Source organism: Neoarius graeffei, chromosome 13 (genome assembly GCF_027579695.1).
Source record: "Neoarius graeffei isolate fNeoGra1 chromosome 13, fNeoGra1.pri, whole genome shotgun sequence".
In the NCBI taxonomy this organism is placed as follows: domain Eukaryota; kingdom Metazoa; phylum Chordata; class Actinopteri; order Siluriformes; family Ariidae; genus Neoarius; species Neoarius graeffei.
Window position 1 is genome coordinate 76,750,801 of NC_083581.1, and position 20,884 is coordinate 76,771,684.

The 20,884-nt window shown below is 43.0% G+C and overlaps 1 protein-coding gene across 6 annotated transcripts in view; it reads left to right on the top strand.

Annotated features, from left to right (window-relative positions):
* pan2 (poly(A) specific ribonuclease subunit PAN2) overlaps window positions 1-20,884 on the top strand; it is a 69,670-nt gene that overhangs the window by 33,889 nt on the left and 14,897 nt on the right. For all 6 annotated transcript variants that reach the window (XM_060938549.1, XM_060938553.1, XM_060938554.1 and 3 more), the window contains exons 12-21: window positions 9-205; window positions 4,354-4,502; window positions 4,639-4,742; window positions 6,903-7,001; window positions 8,546-8,628; window positions 8,820-8,955; window positions 12,027-12,164; window positions 17,454-17,513; window positions 17,628-17,718; window positions 17,842-17,999. In XM_060938549.1, coding sequence (XP_060794532.1) covers window positions 9-205; window positions 4,354-4,502; window positions 4,639-4,742; window positions 6,903-7,001; window positions 8,546-8,628; window positions 8,820-8,955; window positions 12,027-12,164; window positions 17,454-17,513; window positions 17,628-17,718; window positions 17,842-17,999 — 1,215 coding nt within the window. The remainder of the gene's footprint in view (window positions 1-8; window positions 206-4,353; window positions 4,503-4,638; window positions 4,743-6,902; window positions 7,002-8,545; window positions 8,629-8,819; window positions 8,956-12,026; window positions 12,165-17,453; window positions 17,514-17,627; window positions 17,719-17,841; window positions 18,000-20,884) is intronic.

The window sequence follows — 20,884 nt, forward strand, 5'->3', positions numbered from 1 at the left end:
CCCTCCAGGCCAGTAATTTCCTGAGGGCGTTCCGGACCATTCCTGAAGCATCAGCTCTCGGCTTGATCCTGGCTGATTCCGATGAGCAGACAGGTAAAGCCAGGCTGGGTCGCCTCATCCAGAGCTGGAACTGCTTCATCCTCACACAGCTGCACCAGGAAACTCAGGAGCAGGAAGGACCTCAGGCTTACAGAGGGACCAGCAGGTGAGGGGGCCATTCATAGACCTGTACCATGAGCGTTAGGTGTGGGTGATCCACCCAGTTCGCGATTCGATTTTCCCACAATATTTTGGAAAAAATATTAAATGAAGATAATTTTATTAGCAAAAAGTACAACATTTATTTTTCTATTTGTTATCAACTTAAATATTCATTTTGTTCCATTAAAAAATCCCTTTGGGTTAATTTTTCTTTTTTAAACCAACAATAATTATTTATCCATATTTGTAGAGGTTGGAGTAAAATATACCGTAATAGCCTATTCCAATTTTATTAGTTTAAAAAAAATTTTTTTTTTTTAAACAGAACAGTTCATGTATTTAGATCCACGTGGCCCTAAACTCGCCGCTATTTTTTTCCTGCTTCACCATGACCCAATTCAAGATACTACGTCATGCATCACGTGGTGGGCTTTCCCCGTTCACGCAAGGCATTGTGGGATACAAATTTGAAACAGGAGGGAAAAATGGAGGGCGTGAGTGTGCGAATGAAATGTGAAAGAGCAACTACAGTAACGGAAAGAAAGTGAGAAGAAAAGACGTTATGTTATATACGAAGGAAAGGAAACGCAGGACCAAACTAATAAATATGGGCGCTCAGCGAGCACCTCGGTGTGATCAGCTGTTCGTTTAGCGACAGAATGATGGAACTGTCAGTGCACGCTCAAAGGGAAACCTGTAGATGGCAGTAATGCAACACTGTGGATGCCAGCTGCTGTAAAACCCAAAAGAAGAAGAAGAAGGTAAACCTGCGCATGCGCACACGGACTTCCTCTGTCTGCTTGACTGCGCCAAGCGAGCGATTTCATGCACATTATTTGCTTTAATCTCCTCAAATTAAGTAACTTCCCAGCCACAGAATGGCCTGGGCTGGGTTTTGTTTGTTTGTTTGTTTGTTTTGGGTTTTTTTTTTTCATTCGAGCAGTTACTTCCACCTTCAGTGAAGTCATGTGTATTCCCATTATTGTGCCCTCTGCTGTCCAAACAATACAATTACTGCTAAGGAAACCTAAGCGATTACACAGCCTCATAATAATCACGATTCATTTTTAATTTCATTGATTTGAATCGTCATAAATTTGTTTTGCGATTTATCGTCACACGATATATCATTACATGCCAAATGAACATGATTCTGCATTTACATTAACAAGTGATAAAGTGACGGGTGACTTCATTTCTTATGGAAATGTGCAACTGAGATCTCATCATTCATTATCTCTAGCCGCTTTATCCTTCTACAGGGTTGCAGGCAAGCTGGAGCCTATCCCAGCTGACTATGGGCGAAAGGCGGGGTACACCCTGGACAAGTCGCCAGGTCATCACAGGGCTGACACATAGACACAGACAACCATTCACACTCACATTCACACCTACGGTCAATTTAGAGTCACCAGTTAACCTAACCTGCATGTCTTTGGACTGTGGGGGAAACCGGAGCACCCGGAGGAAACCCACGCGGACACGGGGAGAACATGCAAACTCCGCACAGAAAGGCCCTCGCCGGCCCCGGGGCTCGAACCCGGACCTTCTTGCTGTGAGGCGACAGCGCTAACCACTACACCACCGTGCCGCCCCCTGCAACTGAGATGTGATTTTTATTTATTTTTGTTTTCTGTAGAGTAGAAAGATAAAAGTTGTCAGGGTTAAATGATTATGTATAAAGGACGACAGGCTATAAAGCCGCTTTGTCTTTACTGAGACCACATGATCATGCATTTTTTTTTTTTTAGTTTTCTAGGATTGAGTGAATGAGCACAATTAATTAATTCATTAGAGGACATATATTATGAAAATCTCACTTTTTCAGTGCTTGTGCATGTGCTTTTGAGTATCTGGAGTACTTTTGATGTCACAAGTGAAGCTCATTAAATTTAAGCCGCCACCTCTCCATTTGAGTATGTCCACTCTTTACTTGAGAAGTGCTACCTGATTGGCCAGTGGAAGAGGGGGTGGAGTGAGCAGTGGCTTATTATCATTTAAAGGAACAGACACTCAAATCGGCCGTTTTGAACAGGGCTGTTTGGACAGGGTGAGAAGGGAGCTGTGGTGGTTTATTCTTGTGGTATTTTGAACAAAACCGGTCACAGACTATGTACTTATTGACTGACTGAGTGGGAGGGCTGGATGGGAAAATATTTGGCTTGAGGTCATGCCGTACAGACCGAAAGCAGCAATGATGACCAAGAGCCAAATATTTTCCCGTCCCGCCCAACCTAACTCGATCAATAAACATTTTATCGCCTGACCTTTTTTAACGAACAGACATCGTGGAAAATAACGAACAACGGTGTGCGAAAAACAAACCAATCAATTTTTATTTGATTGACAGCAAACCGTTTGCTTTGGACAAGTTTGAAATAACAGTTTGAATTCTGTAAAACACGCCTGACGTTACTGTTCTCTCGAAATGAAAACGATTTGAAGATAACATCGTCAGTAAAATTCAGCTCAAACTCGGGTCAGCTCATGGAGACAACAATACAAACCGATGAAGTCTACACAAAAGAACTTTGATTTGAAAACAAAATAGAGTTGTTAGTTCAATCGTCTTCATTTGATGATGATGATAAAGCGTTTTTTTTTTTTTTTGGAATAATGGATGTCCTTGGATAAACAAGTGAAATTTCTTTGCTTGAAAATATCTTTTTTTCTTCCTCCATTTTCTTCAACAGTTCCAGCTTGTTCAATTAGGTCTGTGTCTTATAAATCATCCGGATAATAAAATTCACTTTCACTGCGTTCAGTTGCATCGTTCATTTTTCAAAGTAACAATTCGGAGCAAAATGAAGACTGTGGAAGTGAGGGACACGGGTCCGGGGGCCACATGTGGCTTTTTCTGTACCGGATTCAAAAATCTGTATCTGCCCAGTCAGACATATAAACATAGACGCCGCATTGAGCTGGTGGCCCGTTGCTGGGATACGTCAGAGCGTCCGCCATATTGGATGTGGCAAATCTTCCCCGTAAACCAATGCAAGTAAATGGACTGAACTTCATAAAGCCCCTTTCTACAATAATATTTAACTCGATGCCTTTTATTCACCCATTAAGACACACACGTATATATTTGGGAAACAAACAGGCATCAAAACAACACAACTTTTAATGTGATGGTTATAAATAGTGTGCGAGAGACCCTGTACACTGCAAACTAGCGACAGATCCGCGATAGATAGCTCAGGTAAGCTAATCAGTCAGCATACCGTAGCAAGCTACCAAAACCTGAGGCCACAATAACCAACCTACAAGACTGAATATGATAAATGATGGAAATAGTGGAAAAACTGGAAATAGTGAATGAAAATAAAAATGTACTGTTTTATTTATTGAGTCGCCACACAGACCTACTCTCGCTGAATAAAGTGAGCTGAATGAGCGCCAAACTGAGTTCGGCCAGGTTCTAACGTCATACCAAAACAAAATACATCACTGATTCCTTCACATTCAGAAAGGTTAAAAACATTCATCATACGTTCAAAAACGTTCATCATAGTGTGGCACTGTATTCTCTAATTCTCACTGCGTATAACTCTACACCTCCCCGGTGGAGATGAGCTGGGAAACTGAAGACTGAAGGAACAGTATTGAAAAGTATTTTTCCAGTCTCACCTGTGAAAGGTAATCCCATGTGATCTCGTTTGGACGGTAAACCTGTTGGTACAGTTAAACGCAGCACATGAATGAGGCATCTTCATTCTCGGCTACTGTCTAGACGCTATACCAGAGACGGTTGAAGAATCTCCACTTTGCCACATCCAATATGGCGGCGAGGATGACGTATGATTCTACGCAGAATGCGGCATCTGTTTATATGTCTATGTGCCCTGTCACATGACCTTTTTTTTTTCCATTTTTTCTTTTCCGAGTGGTTTTATTAAGAGTGCACGGGTCCATAAGGGTCCTATGATAAATTTCATTAAGACCTTAGGGAACTGTGTCAACTTATGGAAAAGTGGCATAATGTGTCTCCTTTAAAATTTTGTTGTGTTCTCAGTGGCCGTGTTTTTGTTTTGTTCTATTTTAGTGCTTCAGCTTTTCTGTTGGTATCGATGCACTGAGATCATTTTGGAGAGGAAAAAAAAGTCTGAGAATGTAAACAATAAAGGCGTGTGTGTGTGTGTGTGTTTACAGTACGCTGGGTTCCTCAGGGGAGTCAGTGATCGGCAGGCTGTTTGGCTGTGAGGTGGAGAACAGCAGTCTCTGTCGCTGTGGGAAGGAGACGGTGCGCTCCTCACTCACCCTGCTCTTCACTATGCACTACCCTGAACAGAGCTCTCTTGGTAATACATACACACACACACACACACACACACACACACACGAGCAGTGCTCTTGAGATCTTAATAAAACAGATTGCATCACCTAGTATCATGACTATTATTATTATTATTATTATTATTTTTTTTTAATAAATAGAAAAGTTCCCAGAATATGACTTTGCTGAAATCCTGAAGAAGAGCATCTGTCTGGAGCAGAGCACACAGGCCTGGTGTGAAAACTGTGAAAAATATCAGCCTACAGTAAGTCTCTCTTTCACTCTGTCAGGCTTTTATTTATATATTTGTTTTTTTTCTCACTCGTCAATATGCATCCTGATCAAACTGTAAACGTTATTAACTCCTTCACTCCAGTTCTGTTGAATTGTTGATTCTGATTGGTCAGAAGGTGTTGATTGTTTCATTAACAGCAGCTCAGACAATAGCTCTGGCTTCAAGGTTTATATTTAAAGCTAGACGGCCTTTTGATTTCATAAAATCGGTGAAATTTGGTTCTCTCTGAAATGTGGTGATTGTGATATCTGTTTATTTCTGTAATATCTCACAAAATATCAGGCCATTCTGTGGCTGGGAAGTTATTTAATTTGAGGGGATTAAAGCAAATAATGTGCAGGAAATCGTGCAGTCAAGCAGACAGAGGAAGTCCGTGTGCGCATGCGCAGGTTTACCTTCTTCTTCTTTTGGGTTTTACAGCAGCTGGCATCCACAGTGTTGCATTACTGCCATCTACAGGTTTCCCTTTGAGTGTGCACTGACAGTTCCATCATTCTGTCGCTAAACGAACAGCTGATCACACCGAGGTGCTCGCTGAGCGCCAATATTTATTAGTTTGGTCCTGTGTTTCCTTTCCTTCATATAGAACATAACGTCTTTTCTTCTCACTTTCTTTCCGTTACTGTAGTCGCTCTTTCACATTTCATTCGTACACTCGCGTCCTCCATTTTCCTCTCCTGTTTCAAATTTGTATCCCACAATGCCTTGCGTGAATGAGGAAAGCCCACCACGTGATGCATGACGTAGTATCTTGAATTGGGTCATGGTGAAGCAGGAAAAAATAGCGGAGAGTTTAGGGCCACGTGGCCTTCAATTCACTAATAAAACTGGAAGTCTGTGATTTGAATTCAGTAGCTTTTGGTCATTAAACAAAAATAATTGGGTGTCAGGGAAAATTATTTTTATGACCTACACTTGAAACTGATCTGGTTGAAGGTTCCAGTGTCAGACTTGTTAGAAGAAAATCTTTTCAGGACAGAGGAGTTGACGTTGTAGTTTCTCAGTAACTGTGTGTTAAATTAAAGAGAGGCTGCTAAGGGAATGGCTGTTTATAGCTGCTATAATGTAAGTAATAACAGGAACTAACTTGTTTTGAAGATGTTCCACGAAATAGAAGTAACTTTTAACAGGTAAAAAAAAAAAGTATGATGTCATTTTGTGATTTTAATAAAAAGCGTATGCATTGGCTGCTGAGGAATTAAACATTAGGGATCAAGTGATTTTTTTTTTTCTTTTTCTGGGATGGTACCGATGCCAGTTATTAATAATCAAGGACCTGCATAACAAAACCGCTTTTATCAGCAAGGAAACAATTTCAAGTGCCGATTCAGATAATCGGAAAAATGCTGAACATTGGCTCTGATAATCAGTCGACCCCTATAGAACCCCTATTGGGGAGATTTAATAATCAAAGCTGGCCAATGCAACCCCCCCCCCATCAATTAATCATATTCTCGTGATTTATAATATAAACATTTTTTATTCAACACAATAAAATGGTTGGTTTTCTTGATTTCAATGTACTGAGCAAGCAAAGGATGACACCTTTTTTCTTTCTTTTTTTGCACCCAAACCATCCTCCTCTCCCTGCAACTTCTCACAAGCAGTACCTGGTGCGAGCAATCCCTGGCATACAAAATGAAAACGGGTGTAACTAAAGGTCAACTGACAGCTTTAACTTGTTGGTCTAACCAAAAGAGGAAAATCTCTTCCCAACAGGAGTTACGCTGCGGTGATGGTGCTACCACTCATGAGTCAAAAAAAAAAGGTTTTTTTTCTGCTGTGGTTTCTTTGTCTTAGGTGAACTGTTAACTAGCTACTTTGATCATAGCTCCTAGGGAGTTGTGATTTTATTTCTGAAGTATATCAAGCGATAATTTATCGTTAACAAAAATTAGCCCAGGATTATTCTTCTTGTACGTCAGCCGTAGTTGACTGTTCACTGCAGATTTGTTAGCTAGCTCAGGAGAGCTACCCAGGGTGGGCGTCGAGGACATAGAGCAGTTTCCATTCAAACACTGAACATGCAAACTCCACATAGGAAGGCCCATCAGCCGTGATGTTCAAACCTGGAACCTCCTCGCTGTGAGGTGATTATGCTAACCACTGCACCACCATGTGTGTGCACAGGTGCAGACACGGAACATCCGTTGCCTGCCTGATGTGTTGGTGATAAACTGTGAGGTGAACAGCATGAAAGAAGCAGAGTTCTGGAAAGCCCAAGCCGAGGTGAGCTCTCCACACCAAAGCAACAAATTTGCACTCAGGATCCTAAAGTACGAACCTATATAGTGTAAAATATCCACTGGGTTGGATTAAACCTCGAGTAACATCTTGAAATAGGCATATCAGGTGAAAATTCAATCCAAGTTACTTCAAACTGCTCTCATTGAATTCAGAATTGAATGCAGAACAACAGACTTTTCACAGAATTAAAATGTTTATCTGTTCTTGAGAGATTACAAATCAAAGATTGAAGAAACGGCTTAATTTTTTAGAAAATTGCCGTAATTTCTGTACGAGGATCACATGGTCCAAAATGGGCCTCATTAACCAATGAGATCAAACGTTTTTTCTGAATAACTTTTTTTTTTTCAAGATATTTACATGGAAATTAGTATTTAATTCGTATTAATTGTGCGAATTAGGTAAAAATGTTAAATCAGTACACTCTCCTTCGAAGTTTCACCAAATGGCTTTATTTGTGCAATATAAAGCTGATCTTAACTCATTTACACATCACAAAGAAGGACAAATCAGTGTTAATTATAAAATAAGCATAAATAAGCATTGAATGTCTCACATCCATCATTGTCCTATCATAATAAAGTAATAAAAGATTATTTCTAATCCCCTCTTTGTGCTCTGTAGGCCTTTGCATTTCTCAGAAGTCGGGCCTACTAGTGTTTTTATGAAAGAATATAAATTATTTCAATTAATATTCACAGCTTTCAAGGCGAACCTTGAAAAAAACGGTCTGATCCACATCCAATAAACAATTCACATTAACTCAGCTGAAATCAACACTCGCTTTTTTGGGTTTTTTTTTTTAAAGCTCTTTCCGACCACTAAGCTCTCAATATTTTTCATCAAAACAACTCCAGTTATATTCTAAAATAGTTTATTTATTTACAGGAATCAGTTTGATTTGAAAAAATAAGTAGGTAAAGCTCTGAAAACTCACTTCAAAGTCTCCCGTGAATCAGAACATCAAAACTAGCAGAGGGAAAATGTTGCTGAATCCTTCATCAGAAACAGTGAGAGCGAGAGAACATCCCTATAAAAGTGATCTGATTGATACTGACGAGTAATCCAGTGGGAAACCGATCAGGAGAGAGAGAGAGAGCCTGAGCGCTTTCCCGTGACTCAAAAAGAAAAGCACCGGCAGTTTCCCGTCGTCCCGCGAGCAGAGTTTTTACTCTGTTGTACCGACTTCAACCTGCCGCTACTCCCAAAGCACTGAACAGATCTTAACCAGATACATTTCTTTGGAAATCAGAGATTATAAACCTTTTAATTATAGTGTTCATGAGAGAAAATATTAAAGAGTTAAGCAATGATGAGCGTCTGCATGGAGAATTTTCACAGCACGGCCAGCGAGTGTCTGATACGCCTAATTGAAATGGGGGTGGGGGGGAATCAAGATATCGGTTAAACTGATACGGTAGCTGATCTACTGTTCCTGGGGTTTATTGTCCTGTCAGATTTAGTGAATGACTCTTTCTTTATTGGTAAAATCTGTTAACCCTTTGTACGTTTGTTGTGATGCGCAGTACTCATTCAACAAGGCACTGAAGAAAGGAGCTACAGAGCTGCCGAAGCCCAAAGAGCCTCTTCCTACAGAGTGGTGCTTAGAGTAATACTGAAACACACTGCACATCCTAACATCCTCTTTCTACACCAACACTCGAGTGTTATTTAGCACGATTATCAAAACCAGATCAGAATAAAGGCTTGCTGCGAGTCTTTTCATGGCAGCTGAGACATTACACTGACCTCGATCTCTTATCGTTTCTATTAATGTACTTCTCACACTGATGTGAGCAGGGACGAGGTCTACAGTGTGGAAACCTTTGACACACGACCAGAGGACCTGAGGCATGTGTGGATTCCACAGAGTCTAAAGATGTGCATTAATAAGACACACGGACTGGAGGTGTGCAGCTGGCTTGAGACTGAAGAGGTGAGGAAGTCCCTCGAAAACGCTCACTGTTTGTTTGGTCTTGCAGAATATTATTCATACATCATAGTACAACCCCAGTTCCAAAAAAGTTGGGATGCTGTGTAAAATGTAAATAAAAACAGAATGCAATGATTTGCAAATCTCAACTTTTTTTTTTTTTTCCACAATTGAACATAACATATCAAATGTTTAAACTGGGACATTTTACTATTTCCTGAAAAATATTAGCTCATTTTGAATTTGATGGCAACAACATGTCTTAAAGTTGGGACAGGGGCAACAAAAGGCTGGAAAAGTAAGTGGTACCAAAAAAAAAAAAAACAGCTGGAGGAACATTTTGCAACTAATTAGGTTAATTGGTAACCGGTCAGTAACATGATTGGGTATAAAAAGAGCATCTTGGAAAGGCGGAGTCTCTCAGAAGTAAAGATGGGCCAAGATTCACCAATCTGTGAAAAACTGTGTCTACAAATTGTGGAACAATTTCAGAACAATGTTCCTCAACGTAAAATTGCGAAGACTGAATATCTCATCATCTACAGTATATGATATTCCAAGAATCTGGAGAGATCTCTGTCCACAAGGGACAAGGCTGAAAATCAATACTGGATGCCTGTGATCTTCGGGCCCTCGGACAGCACTGCATTAAAATCAGGCATGATTCTGTAATGAAAATCACTGCATGGACTCAGGAACACTTCAGAAATCATGGTCTGTGAACACAGTTCGCCGTGCCATCCACAAATGCAGATTCAAGTGCTATCGTGTAAAGAAGAAGCCATACGTGAACATGATCCAGAAACGCCACTATCTTCTCTGAGCCAAAGCTCATTTAAAATAGACTGAGGCAAAGTGGAAAACTGTTTTGTGGTCAGATGAATTGAAATTTGAAACTCGTTTTGGAAACCACGGACACCGCATCCTCTGGACTAAAGAGGAGAGGGACCTTCCACCTCTTTTATCAGGGCTCAGTTTCAAAAGCCTGCATCTCTGATGGTATGAAGGTGCATTAGTGCCTATGGCCTGGGCAACTTGCACATCAGTGCTGTGAAAGGTATATACAGGTTTTAGAGCAACATGTGCTCCCATCCAGATGATGTCTTTTTCCAGGAAGGCCTTGCATATTTCAGCAAGACAATGCTAAACCTGCATACTGCACCTGTTACAACAGCATGGCTTTGTCATAGAAGAGTACAGGTGCTAAACTGACCTGCCTGCAGTCCAGCCCTTTCCCCAATTGAAAACATTTGGCACGTCACGAAACAAAATATGACAAAGCAGACCCAAACTGTTGAGCAGCTAGAATCCTATATCAGGCAAGAATGGGGCAACATTTCTCTACCAAAACTCCAGCAACTGCTCTCCTCAGTTCCCAGACGTTAATGGAATGTTGTTAAAAGAAGAGGGGATGCTACACAGTGGTAAACATGGTCTTATCTAGACCCCAAAGCCGTTTGTTTTCAGGATAATGGCTGGCTGATGAAATTATTGGCTGGCTAGCTGACTCAGCCAAAACCTTAATGGCTGCTGCAGCCACCAAAATGTTTATGGCTACAAATGGCTGATACTGGACGTCACTGTGTGGCATATATCCGGGCGAACGGATCAAACAAATGGGGGGAATAAATAGCAAATTACCACAGGTCCCCTGGTCTCTTACTTCATTGTAAATATAAATCTAGCAAGATTGTAGTTCAATGCTAATAATAAGCTAATCTGGATTGTTCGAGGAAGGCATCTAGCTATCTACTCTCACTAGCAATGACCAGTGAAGGACTGGCAGCTATCTTACTATGATGAAAGTAGAGTGGTGGAGTACTTTTTTTTTTTTTTATCAATCTTGAAGTATGTGAAACAAACAAACAAACAAACAAAAAATACCTTTACACTTTCCCTCAGCAGCGGCAAAGAATGCAGCCATCTCGTCGATATCGGAGTCGATTGATGCTCTGGGTGGGTTCCCGGGTTCCCCAGTGTATCGTGGTAACGGTGTGAGGGGCGGGAAGCCAGACAGGTAGTCACAACGGCAAGCTTGTGGTGGCTCTCTGTGCTGTGATATCAGTTCTAAATCTCTACAGTGTATGCCTATACGTCTCTATTGTGTTACTACTAGTGTGTACAGTTGATCATGTTTGTGTCACTTTTCTTGTAGCTCATGATGTGGATAAACCCATTATTTGATGTACACAATTCTTAGTGGCTCAGCCAAATTTTATTAGATAGCGGCTCAAATTGGCTTACAAAATTATTGGCTGGCGGCGGCTCAAATTCTAAATGGCGGTTTTAGCGGCGCCTGGCAGCGGCTTCGGGGTCTAGTCTTATCCCAACTTTTTTTTGAGACATGTTGCTACCATCAAATTCAAAATTGCCTTTTTTTCCCTTAAAATGGTACATTTTCTCAGTTTAAGGACACACCAATTTAATTAGTTGGTTCTCGGATTTTTTCAGGAAAAATATGAAGCGAGCGAGCGGGTGAAATAAAAATAAAATTTAAAAAAATGCTCTGATGGTAAAATTAGCGGTGGAAATAGACCAAACAATACAGGCAAACCAGTAAACAGAATTTTAACACACCTGTCAAAGATTTTACGCTTCTGTTCGCTGAATATCCTAACAATCACAAACACAGGCTTTGTAGGATTCCCCTCCACAGGCATGTTTCTTCCACAAGTCTTTATCTAAAGTGAAAGGGGCGATTTGATTGGTTTTCGGCGTCACGTGACCTTTTCTGTTGGCGGGAGTTTGATTTTGATTTTTTTTTTTTCATTTTGCATTTTTTTCAAGCGGCGATTCCGAGAACCAACTAATTAAATTGGTGTGGCCTAAACATTTAATATGTTGCCTATATTCTATTGTGAAAAATATATGGATTTGAGATTCGCAAATCGTTGCATTCTGTTTTTATTTACATTTTACACAGCGTCCCAACTTTTCTGGACCTGGAGTTGTACATAAGAGCATATACAGTGAGTATTATGGTGATGAGGCAGCGGTTTTGGGTTAAGCGTTTATGGATGAGCATTGTGTGTTTTTTTTTTTTTGTGTTTTTTTTTTTTTTTTTTTAACTGTAGCTTGGTCCAGAGGAAGAGTCTGAGGGAGCTGCTGTATATGACCTGGTGGTCACTGTGCCTCACATTCTCGACCCCCGTACAGGTGGAAACCTGGTGGCTCATATCAAAGTGGGAGAGACGTACCACCAGAGGAAAGAGGTCTGATGCGCTGTGCTTGTGATTTTCAGATTAGGGTGTCATTTGAAAGGAATGATTAATGGTTCAAGAGACAGAGACGGGTAGATAGACTGACAGACAGCCATAGATTGATAGATGGACAGATAAATAACATGGATTACACATGGACTTTAACTCGCAAACATTTGCCTTACCTTTCATTACGTCCTTAATATCAGCCTCTACTGCACTGTAATCGTGCATTCAGACCCAAAGCAGCAACAGCATCAAAATGCACTCTGGCTGCCTTTGGTTGCTGCCAAACCGCTTCATAGCTCGTTACCATAAAGTTGCCTGGACTTGAGTTCCATTCTGACGCCCCCACCACCCAAGACGTGCCACCAACAGTCATGCTGTTGCTGCCTGCCGAGAGACACAGGCTCACGTGGAAAATTAAATACTTCCGGTCGCTTTGATGCTCTCACCACTTTTGGTCTGAACACATGACACCATAAGGTCAAAAGTATGTGCACCCCTGCCCATAACACTCAAATGTCGGCCTCCCTTCAAACTGTTGCAGCAAATCTGGAAGCACGCAATTGTTTAGAATGTCCTTATATGATGTTGCATTAAGATTTCCCTTCACTGAAACTAAAAGGCCCAAAGCTGTTCTAGCCTGACCATGCTCCTGGGCACAAAGCAAGCTCCATGAAGACATATACTTTTGCCAAGGTTGATCTGGAAGAACTCAAGTGTCCTGCACAGAGCCCTGACCCTACTGCACACCTTTGGGATGAACTGGAATGCTGACTCCATCCCAGACATTACTCATCATCACCCAACATCACAGTGCCTGACCTCACTAATGCTCTTGTGGCTGAAGGAGCACGAATCCCCAGAGCCACACCCCGAAATCTAGTGGAAAGTGTGGAGGCTATTGTAATAGAGTCTAAGGCTATATCCACACGACAACGGCAATGAGATGTTATTTAAAAATATATTGCGTCCAAATGGGCAACAATCAGTAAAATATCAGGTCCATATGGCAACGCAACGCTTGCTGAAAACGATGCAATACACATGCCACACCACTAGGGGCGCTGTAAGACGGTCCCTTCGGAGACACCAGAACAATAGAAGAAGTAACGACGCATGCGCATAAACTATTATGCGCGAGACTTCATATTAGCCACAAAGTCAGGAAAATCTGTTTGTAAAATTACATTATAATGACCAAATACAATGAAAAGTATTTTTCCAGTCTCACCTGTGAAAGGTAATCCCATGTGATCTCGTTTGGACGGTAAACCTGTTGGTACAGTTAAACGCAGCACATGAATCTTTATTCTCTGCTTTGACCTATCCAATATGGCGACGAGGATGACGTATGATTCTATGCGGAAGGCGGCGTCTTTAATGGTCCGGAATAAATTGAATGATACACGTTGATGGATTAATTTGTTGTTTCTCACCTGTGAAAGGTAATCCCATGTGATCTCGTTTGGACGGTAAACCTGTTGGTACAGTTAAACGCAGCACATGAATCTTTATTCTCCGCTTTGACCTATCCAATATGGCGGCGAGGATGACGTATGATTCTACGCGGAAGGCGGCGTCTTTAATGGTCCGGAATAAATTGAATGCTACACGTTGATGGATTAATTTCTTCTACGCCCTTTTTGAGGAATGTATTGTAGGACTTAAACCCACATCTGAAGAGGTGAGATCGCTCCTTTTTTTTTTTTCCCCCTATTTTTGCTGGCGGGATTGACTCTGCCCTAAGGGCAGAGTCTCTCTCTCTCCCTCACTTTGCACCATTACACAATAAATATTCACAGTGAAAATATTTTGTAAGCGCGTTTCATGAACCAAGTTATAGGATTTGTTGACAACTCGCATCGAGTTCGTTACACTTCTACCCGGCGTGAAGCACTGACAGTCATGTGGTTGTGACGACATCGTAAACAAATCCGTTCTACTCATCCAGACGACTTCACAACGGCAACGTTGCCAGATCTTTCCACTCTGGAACCCGTTCTCAAAAAGATTGCGTTTTGGGCACCCAAAACGCCGGTGCCGTGTGGACGCCAGGCCTAAACGATAAGCAATTGTATCGGAGTCACCTGAATCCGTTGCCGTGTGGACAGGGCCTCGTCTCGTCTCGTCTTCTTCCGCTTATCCGGGACCGGGTCGCGGAGGCAGCAGTCTAAGCATGGAAGCCCAAACTTCCCTTTCCCCAGACACCTCGGCCAGCTCCTCGGGAAGAACACCGAGGCGTTCCCAGGCCAGCCGAGAGACATAGTCCCTCCAGCGTGTCCTGGGTCTTCCCCGGGGCCTCCTCCCGGGGGGACATGCCTGGAACACCTCCCCAGGGAGGCGTCCAGGAGGCATCCGAAAAAGATGCCCGAGCCACCTCAGCTGGTTCCTCTCGATGTGGAGGAGCAGCGGCTCTACTCCGAGCTCCTCCCGAGTGACTGTGCTTCTCACCCTATCTCTAAGGGAGCGCCCAGCCACCCTGCGAAGGAAACTCATTTCAGCCGCTTGTATCCGCGATCTTGTTCTTTCTGTCATTACCCAAAGCTCATGACCATAGGTGAGAGTCGGAACGTAGATCGACCGGTAAATTGAGAGCTTCGCCTTTTGGCTCAGCTCCTTCTTCACCACGACGGACCGGTAAAGCGACCGCATCACTGCGGAGGCTGCACCGATCCGCCTGTCGATCTCACGCTCCATCCTTCCCTCACTCGTGAACAAGATCCCGAGATACTTAAACTCCTCCACTTGAGGCAGGACTTCTCCACCAACCTGGAGAGGGCAAGCCACCCTTTTCCGGTCGAGAACCATGGCCTCGGACTTGGAGGTGCTGATTCTCATCCCAGCTGCTTCACACTCGACTGCAAACCGCCCCAGTGCATGCTGAAGGTCCTGGTTTGAAGAAGCCAACAGGACAACATCATCCGCAAAAAGCAGAGATGAAATCCTGTGGTTCCCAAACAGGATTCCTTCCGGCCCCTGGCTGCGCCTAGAAATTCTGTCCATAAAAATTATGAACAGAACCGGTGACAAAGGGCAGCCCTGCCGGAGTCCAACATGCACTGGGAACAGGTCTGACTTACTGCCGGCAATGCGAACCAGGCTCCTGCTCCATTCGTACAGGGACCGGACAGCCCTTAGCAAAGAGCCCCGAACCCCATACTCCCGAAGCACCCCCCACAGAATACCACGGGGGACACGGTCGAATGCCTTCTCCAGATCCACAAAGCACATGTGGACTGGTTGGGCAAACTCCCATGAACCCTCGAGCACCCTATGAAGGGTATAGAGCTGGTCCAGTGTTCCGCGACCAGGACGAAAACCGCATTGTTCCTCCTGGATCCGAGGTTCGACTATCGGTCGAATTCTCCTCTCCAGTACCCTGGAGTAAACTTTCCCTGGGAGGCTGAGAAGTGTGATTCCCCTATAATTGGAGCACACTCTCCGGTCCCCCTTCTTAAAAAGAGGGACCACCACCCCAGTCTGCCACTCCAGAGGCACTGTCCCCGACCGCCACGCGATGCTGCAGAGGCGTGTCAACCAAGACAGCCCCACAACATCCAGAGACTTGAGATACTCAGGGCGGATCTCATCCACCCCCGGTGCCTTGCCACCGAGGAGCTTGCAAACCACCTCAGTGACTTCGGCTTGGGTAATGGACGAGTCCACCTCTGAGTCATCAGCCTCAGTCTCCTCAGTGGAAGACATGACGGTGGGATTGAGGAGATCCTCAAAGTATTCCTTCCACCGCCCGACAATGTCCCCAGTCGAGGTCAACAGCTCCCCACCCGCACTGTAAACAGTGTTGGCAGAGTACTGCTTCCCCCTCCTGAGGCGCCAGACAGTTTGCCAGAATTTCTTCGAGGCCGACCGATAGTCCTTCTCCATGGCCTCCCCGAACTCCTCCCAGTTCCGAGTTTTTGCCTCCGCAACTGCCCGAGCTGCAGCACGCCTGGCCTGCCGATACCCGTCGGCTGCCTCAGGAGTCCTGGAGGTCAACATGGCCCGATAGGACTCCTTCTTCAGCTTGACGGCATCCCTTACTTCCGGTGTCCACCACTGGGTTCGGGGATTGCCGCCACGACAGGCACCGGAGACCTTGCGGCCACAGCTCCGAACAGCTGCGTCCACAATGGAGGTAGAGAACATGGTCCACTCAGACTCAATGTCCCCCGTCTCCCTCGGACCAAATACAATGAAAAGTATTTTTCCAGTCTCACCTGTGAAAGGTAATCCCATGTGATCTCGTTTGGACGGTAAACCTGTTGGTACAGTTAAACGCAGCACATGAATCTTTATTCTCTGCTTTGACCTATCCAATATGGCGACGAGGATGACGTATGATTCTATGCGGAAGGCGGCGTCTTTAATGGTCCGGAATAAATTGAATGATACACGTTGATGGATTAATTTGTTGTTTCTCACCTGTGAAAGGTAATCCCATGTGATCTCGTTTGGACGGTAAACCTGTTGGTACAGTTAAACGCAGCACATGAATCTTTATTCTCCGCTTTGACCTATCCAATATGGCGGCGAGGATGACGTATGATTCTACGCGGAAGGCGGCGTCTTTAATGGTCCGGAATAAATTGAATGCTACACGTTGATGGATTAATTTCTTCTACGCCCTTTTTGAGGAATGTATTGTAGGACTTAAACCCACATCTGAAGAGGTGAGATCGCTCCTTTTTTTTTTTTTTTCCCCTATTTTTGCTGGCGGGATTGACTCTGCCCTAAGGGCAGAGTCTCTCTCTCTCCCTCACTTTGCACCATTACACAATAAATATTCACAGTGAAAATATTTTGTAAGCGCGTTTCATGAACCAAGTTATAGGATTTGTTGACAACTCGCATCGAGTTCGTTACACTTCTACCCGGCGTGAAGCACTGACAGTCATGTGGTTGTGACGACATCGTAAACAAATCCGTTCTACTCATCCAGACGACTTCACAACGGCAACGTTGCCAGATCTTTCCACTCTGGAACCCGTTCTCAAAAAGATTGCGTTTTGGGCACCCAAAACGCCGGTGCCGTGTGGACGCCAGGCCTAAACGATAAGCAATTGTATCGGAGTCACCTGAATCCGTTGCCGTGTGGACAGGGCCTAAATCTGTGGTTTTGGAATGGGAACATATGGGTGTGGTGATTGGGTGTCCACGTACTTTTGACCATATAGTGTAGGGTTTTTTTTTTCTTCTTCTTCTTCTTCTTTCTCTTCTTAGAACGTTTCCTAAAATTCATAGCAATGATGATGTTTTAGTCAGAGGTACTGAATACAAGGTTTTGTTCCTCTATAGGGAGTCACACATCAGCAGTGGTACCTCTTTAATGACTTCCTGATTGAGCCCATTGATAAGGTAAAGCCGTGTGTGTGTGTATATGTATATTTGATGTAAATGCCCCCCCCCCCCCCCCCCCCTCGCTCTTTTCTATGAGGAAATGAGTCCTAAGAAAGCGTTTGTGTCCCTCAGACTGAAGCGGCTCAGTTTGATTTAAACTGGAAGGTGCCGGCCATCATTTACTACGCCAAGAGGAACTACCATAATAAATATGATCTGCGCAGTAAGAGTTTTCACAGTGAAACATTTATATTTCATGGATCTCATAAAGACATGTTCATGTGGCTCATTTGTACCTTGTCAGATCTGTCCCTTTTAAAAAAAAAAAAACTGGTATCATTTACAGTTAAAAACCCAATTGAAGCAAACGTGCTGCTGACCGAAGCATCGCTGGCCCGCAAACAGAGGAAGAGTCATGCCACCTTCATCCCTCTGATGGTGAGTGAGATGCCTCAGGCTGGAGACCTTGTGGGACTGGATGCAGAATTTGTCACGCTCAATCAGGTCAGTGAAAAGCGCTCAAGGTTTTGTTTAAATCCCATTTTTCTAGCAAGATTTTGAGATTGTGAGTGCCATATCTAGGATCTAGTAAAGTTCGGTTATAATAATGAACTGAAGATTAAGTACGAACAGTAATTTGAGTAAAGTTGATTCGTTATACTGCCTTGCAATCACCTGTTCTATTACTTTCTTTACATTTGGAGTCTCTGTTGTCTGAGTTCATACCGTAAGTGTTGAAGGCTCATTTTCTTGTAGGACATCTTGGTTGAAGACACATTCTGAACAAGAGTAAAGTCAGAACAATCTTTAAATGTCCAAGAACTTCACATATTTTCATAACTTGAATGAATGAATGAACCCTTTATTGTCACTAGTCACATGTACCAGCGAAATTAGCCATCAACCCGTCCGTACACATACATACATACATACATACATACATACATACATACATACATACAATTGGCACAGGGATAGACAGGACAGGAAGACAGGGATGAAAAATACAGAATAACATGAGGGGAGAGGAGGAGAAAAAAAACAACCCCCACACTATGCTTCTGTGGGAAGTACAGTGTGGGAACATTAAAAAACACCTCAGCACATAAGCACAAAAAACACAGTATGCTTTACAACATGAAAACTCGGGACTTGAGGGGTGAGGGAGGGGGCAATCATGGGAGGGGGGGCAATCATGGGAGGGGGGGCAGAGGTATAGGTAACCCAGCGCAAACAAGCAGTCCGGTCCTGCAGCCAGACGGCGCTTACCCACTTGTCACACTGGGGGTAAAAACGGCGACCGTGGGAAGTGGGGGGAGGAATACAGAAAGAGTCTGACTGCAGTGATCTTCAGGGGGAGTTGTTGTCCCAGCAACGGCCTTGGCCAAGGCATTGCTGGCTGAGGGAGCCGAAGATAAGATTGGAATTTGTTTGGTCTTGGGACGAGTAGACGCATTCTTTTCACAACTACCCTGCTTGTCCATTCTGGTCTCAATCCATTTCCCTTTGCAAAGCCAACAGCTTCTCCAAGATGGTATCCACGTTGCGGTTCAAGTTCTGAATAGCCACAGCCTGAGTGCTGACAGCTCTGCCCACCGCTTCAATCATGTCCGGCAGCTTTATGGGGCTTTGGATAGCCATCACCATTTTCTGATTTCCTCAATAAACCAGGGCAATGCCTAATCCAATCAGCAAAAGTCCTGTAATCATGGTTCCGAATAGGTAGATGTCTTCAATGTCCTCCACAGAAAGAATCGCCAGGCACACGACCTGCCACTTCTCCCATGCGTCCATCGTATAGCCAGCTGCGAACGTTCAAGCAGGACAGGTTTCTCGTCGAGAAAATAGTGTCAATTGCGTGAAGAGACCAATTTATCAATTCCATGATTTTTAGTTTAGATGCGGAAATGCGGAGAGTCTCTCAGAAGCATAGACAATAGACAGACGAGACAGCAGAAGCAGGAAAGATAAGGGGAGGGAGAGGCAGAGAAATGCGACCGCCTTCTGTGGAAGCACGGAGAAGAACTTCTATATTTTCCCAAGTTTCAGTGAGTTGCCGAGTCAGTTGTAAAATCTCATCTGTACAATCTTAAACCAATTGTGTGTTTTTATATAAAATTATTTATTAATTATATAGAAATTAGTATTTTACTGGGAAATACGCTGCTTGTGTTTTTCATACAAACTACATCCAGGACATTTGAGTAACACGTTTTTTAATATATTCACTTATGAGGAAATCGATTAATTGTTTTGATAAATTTGGACACTTTTTGTTTGTGACTGTGTCGATATACTAAAAAGAAAATCACATGTTGGTTTGAAGATATGAAGTTTATCTTCTCGTGTTGAAAAACTCGCATTTTTCATTTGAAATACATCGCGGATCTGAGTAACATATATTTAAATAATGTCGTCTGCCTTTTTTTTTGTGGTCTATCAGATATATTCCATTCAGCTAGCATGATACTGAACGAGTCGAAGATGAGTAGCTGAATGGAATATATCTGATAGACCATGAAAAAAAGCCATTATTATTATTATACATACCCATTCCTTTCGGGTGTTCAACGCATCTTTCTCTTTCAAAATTCTCTCAAAACCTTCCGTATTTAACGAAGCAACCCTGGCGGCCATGTTTGCTTACAAATTGTCCCAGTCGCTCACTAGCGCGGAAGTTTTACATCTCTGACGTGTGACATCGTTGTCTTGACAACCATGCAATATCGTAAACTGTATTTAACGCTCATTCTCCATTGGGTAGAGTGACGTGATACATGTAGGATAAGCGATACGCTAATAATATTGCATGCTATCAAACCAAATGAATGAAACCTGCTAGAAGGGAATAGAGCACGTTTTTATTCCATTGAAAAAGTCTCTTGTATGGATAATAATTCCCGATATTTCACTCCGATGTTGTCACTCCCAGTGTTTTTCTACTGACTAGGCATGCGTTTATCAAAATGGCGAGCCGGTTCAAAATTAAAATTCTTTTGATTAACTTGCGTATTTTTAAAAAATGTTGTGAATGTGTCCATATAATATAAAGAACATTACCCTGTGGCACAAAATATGAAATTTATCTTCTCATGTTGAAAATATTTTCACTTGTTTTCTTCACTTATACATTCACCACTCAAAGATAAACTTCACACTAATATCCTCTCTGTGTCACACACACACACACACACACACAGTTAATATTAATCTAATATAAATCAGATTATTGTTGCAAAATGATAAATATATTAAACACCTTAGGCTGGGCAGATACTGTGCGATTTTTGGCCCGATTTTGACACGATTTTCACTCGTGCGACTATTTTGGAGATCGGGCTGATTTTTGGCTCAATCGTGCGTCTCGGATCGTGTAGTATACATGGGGT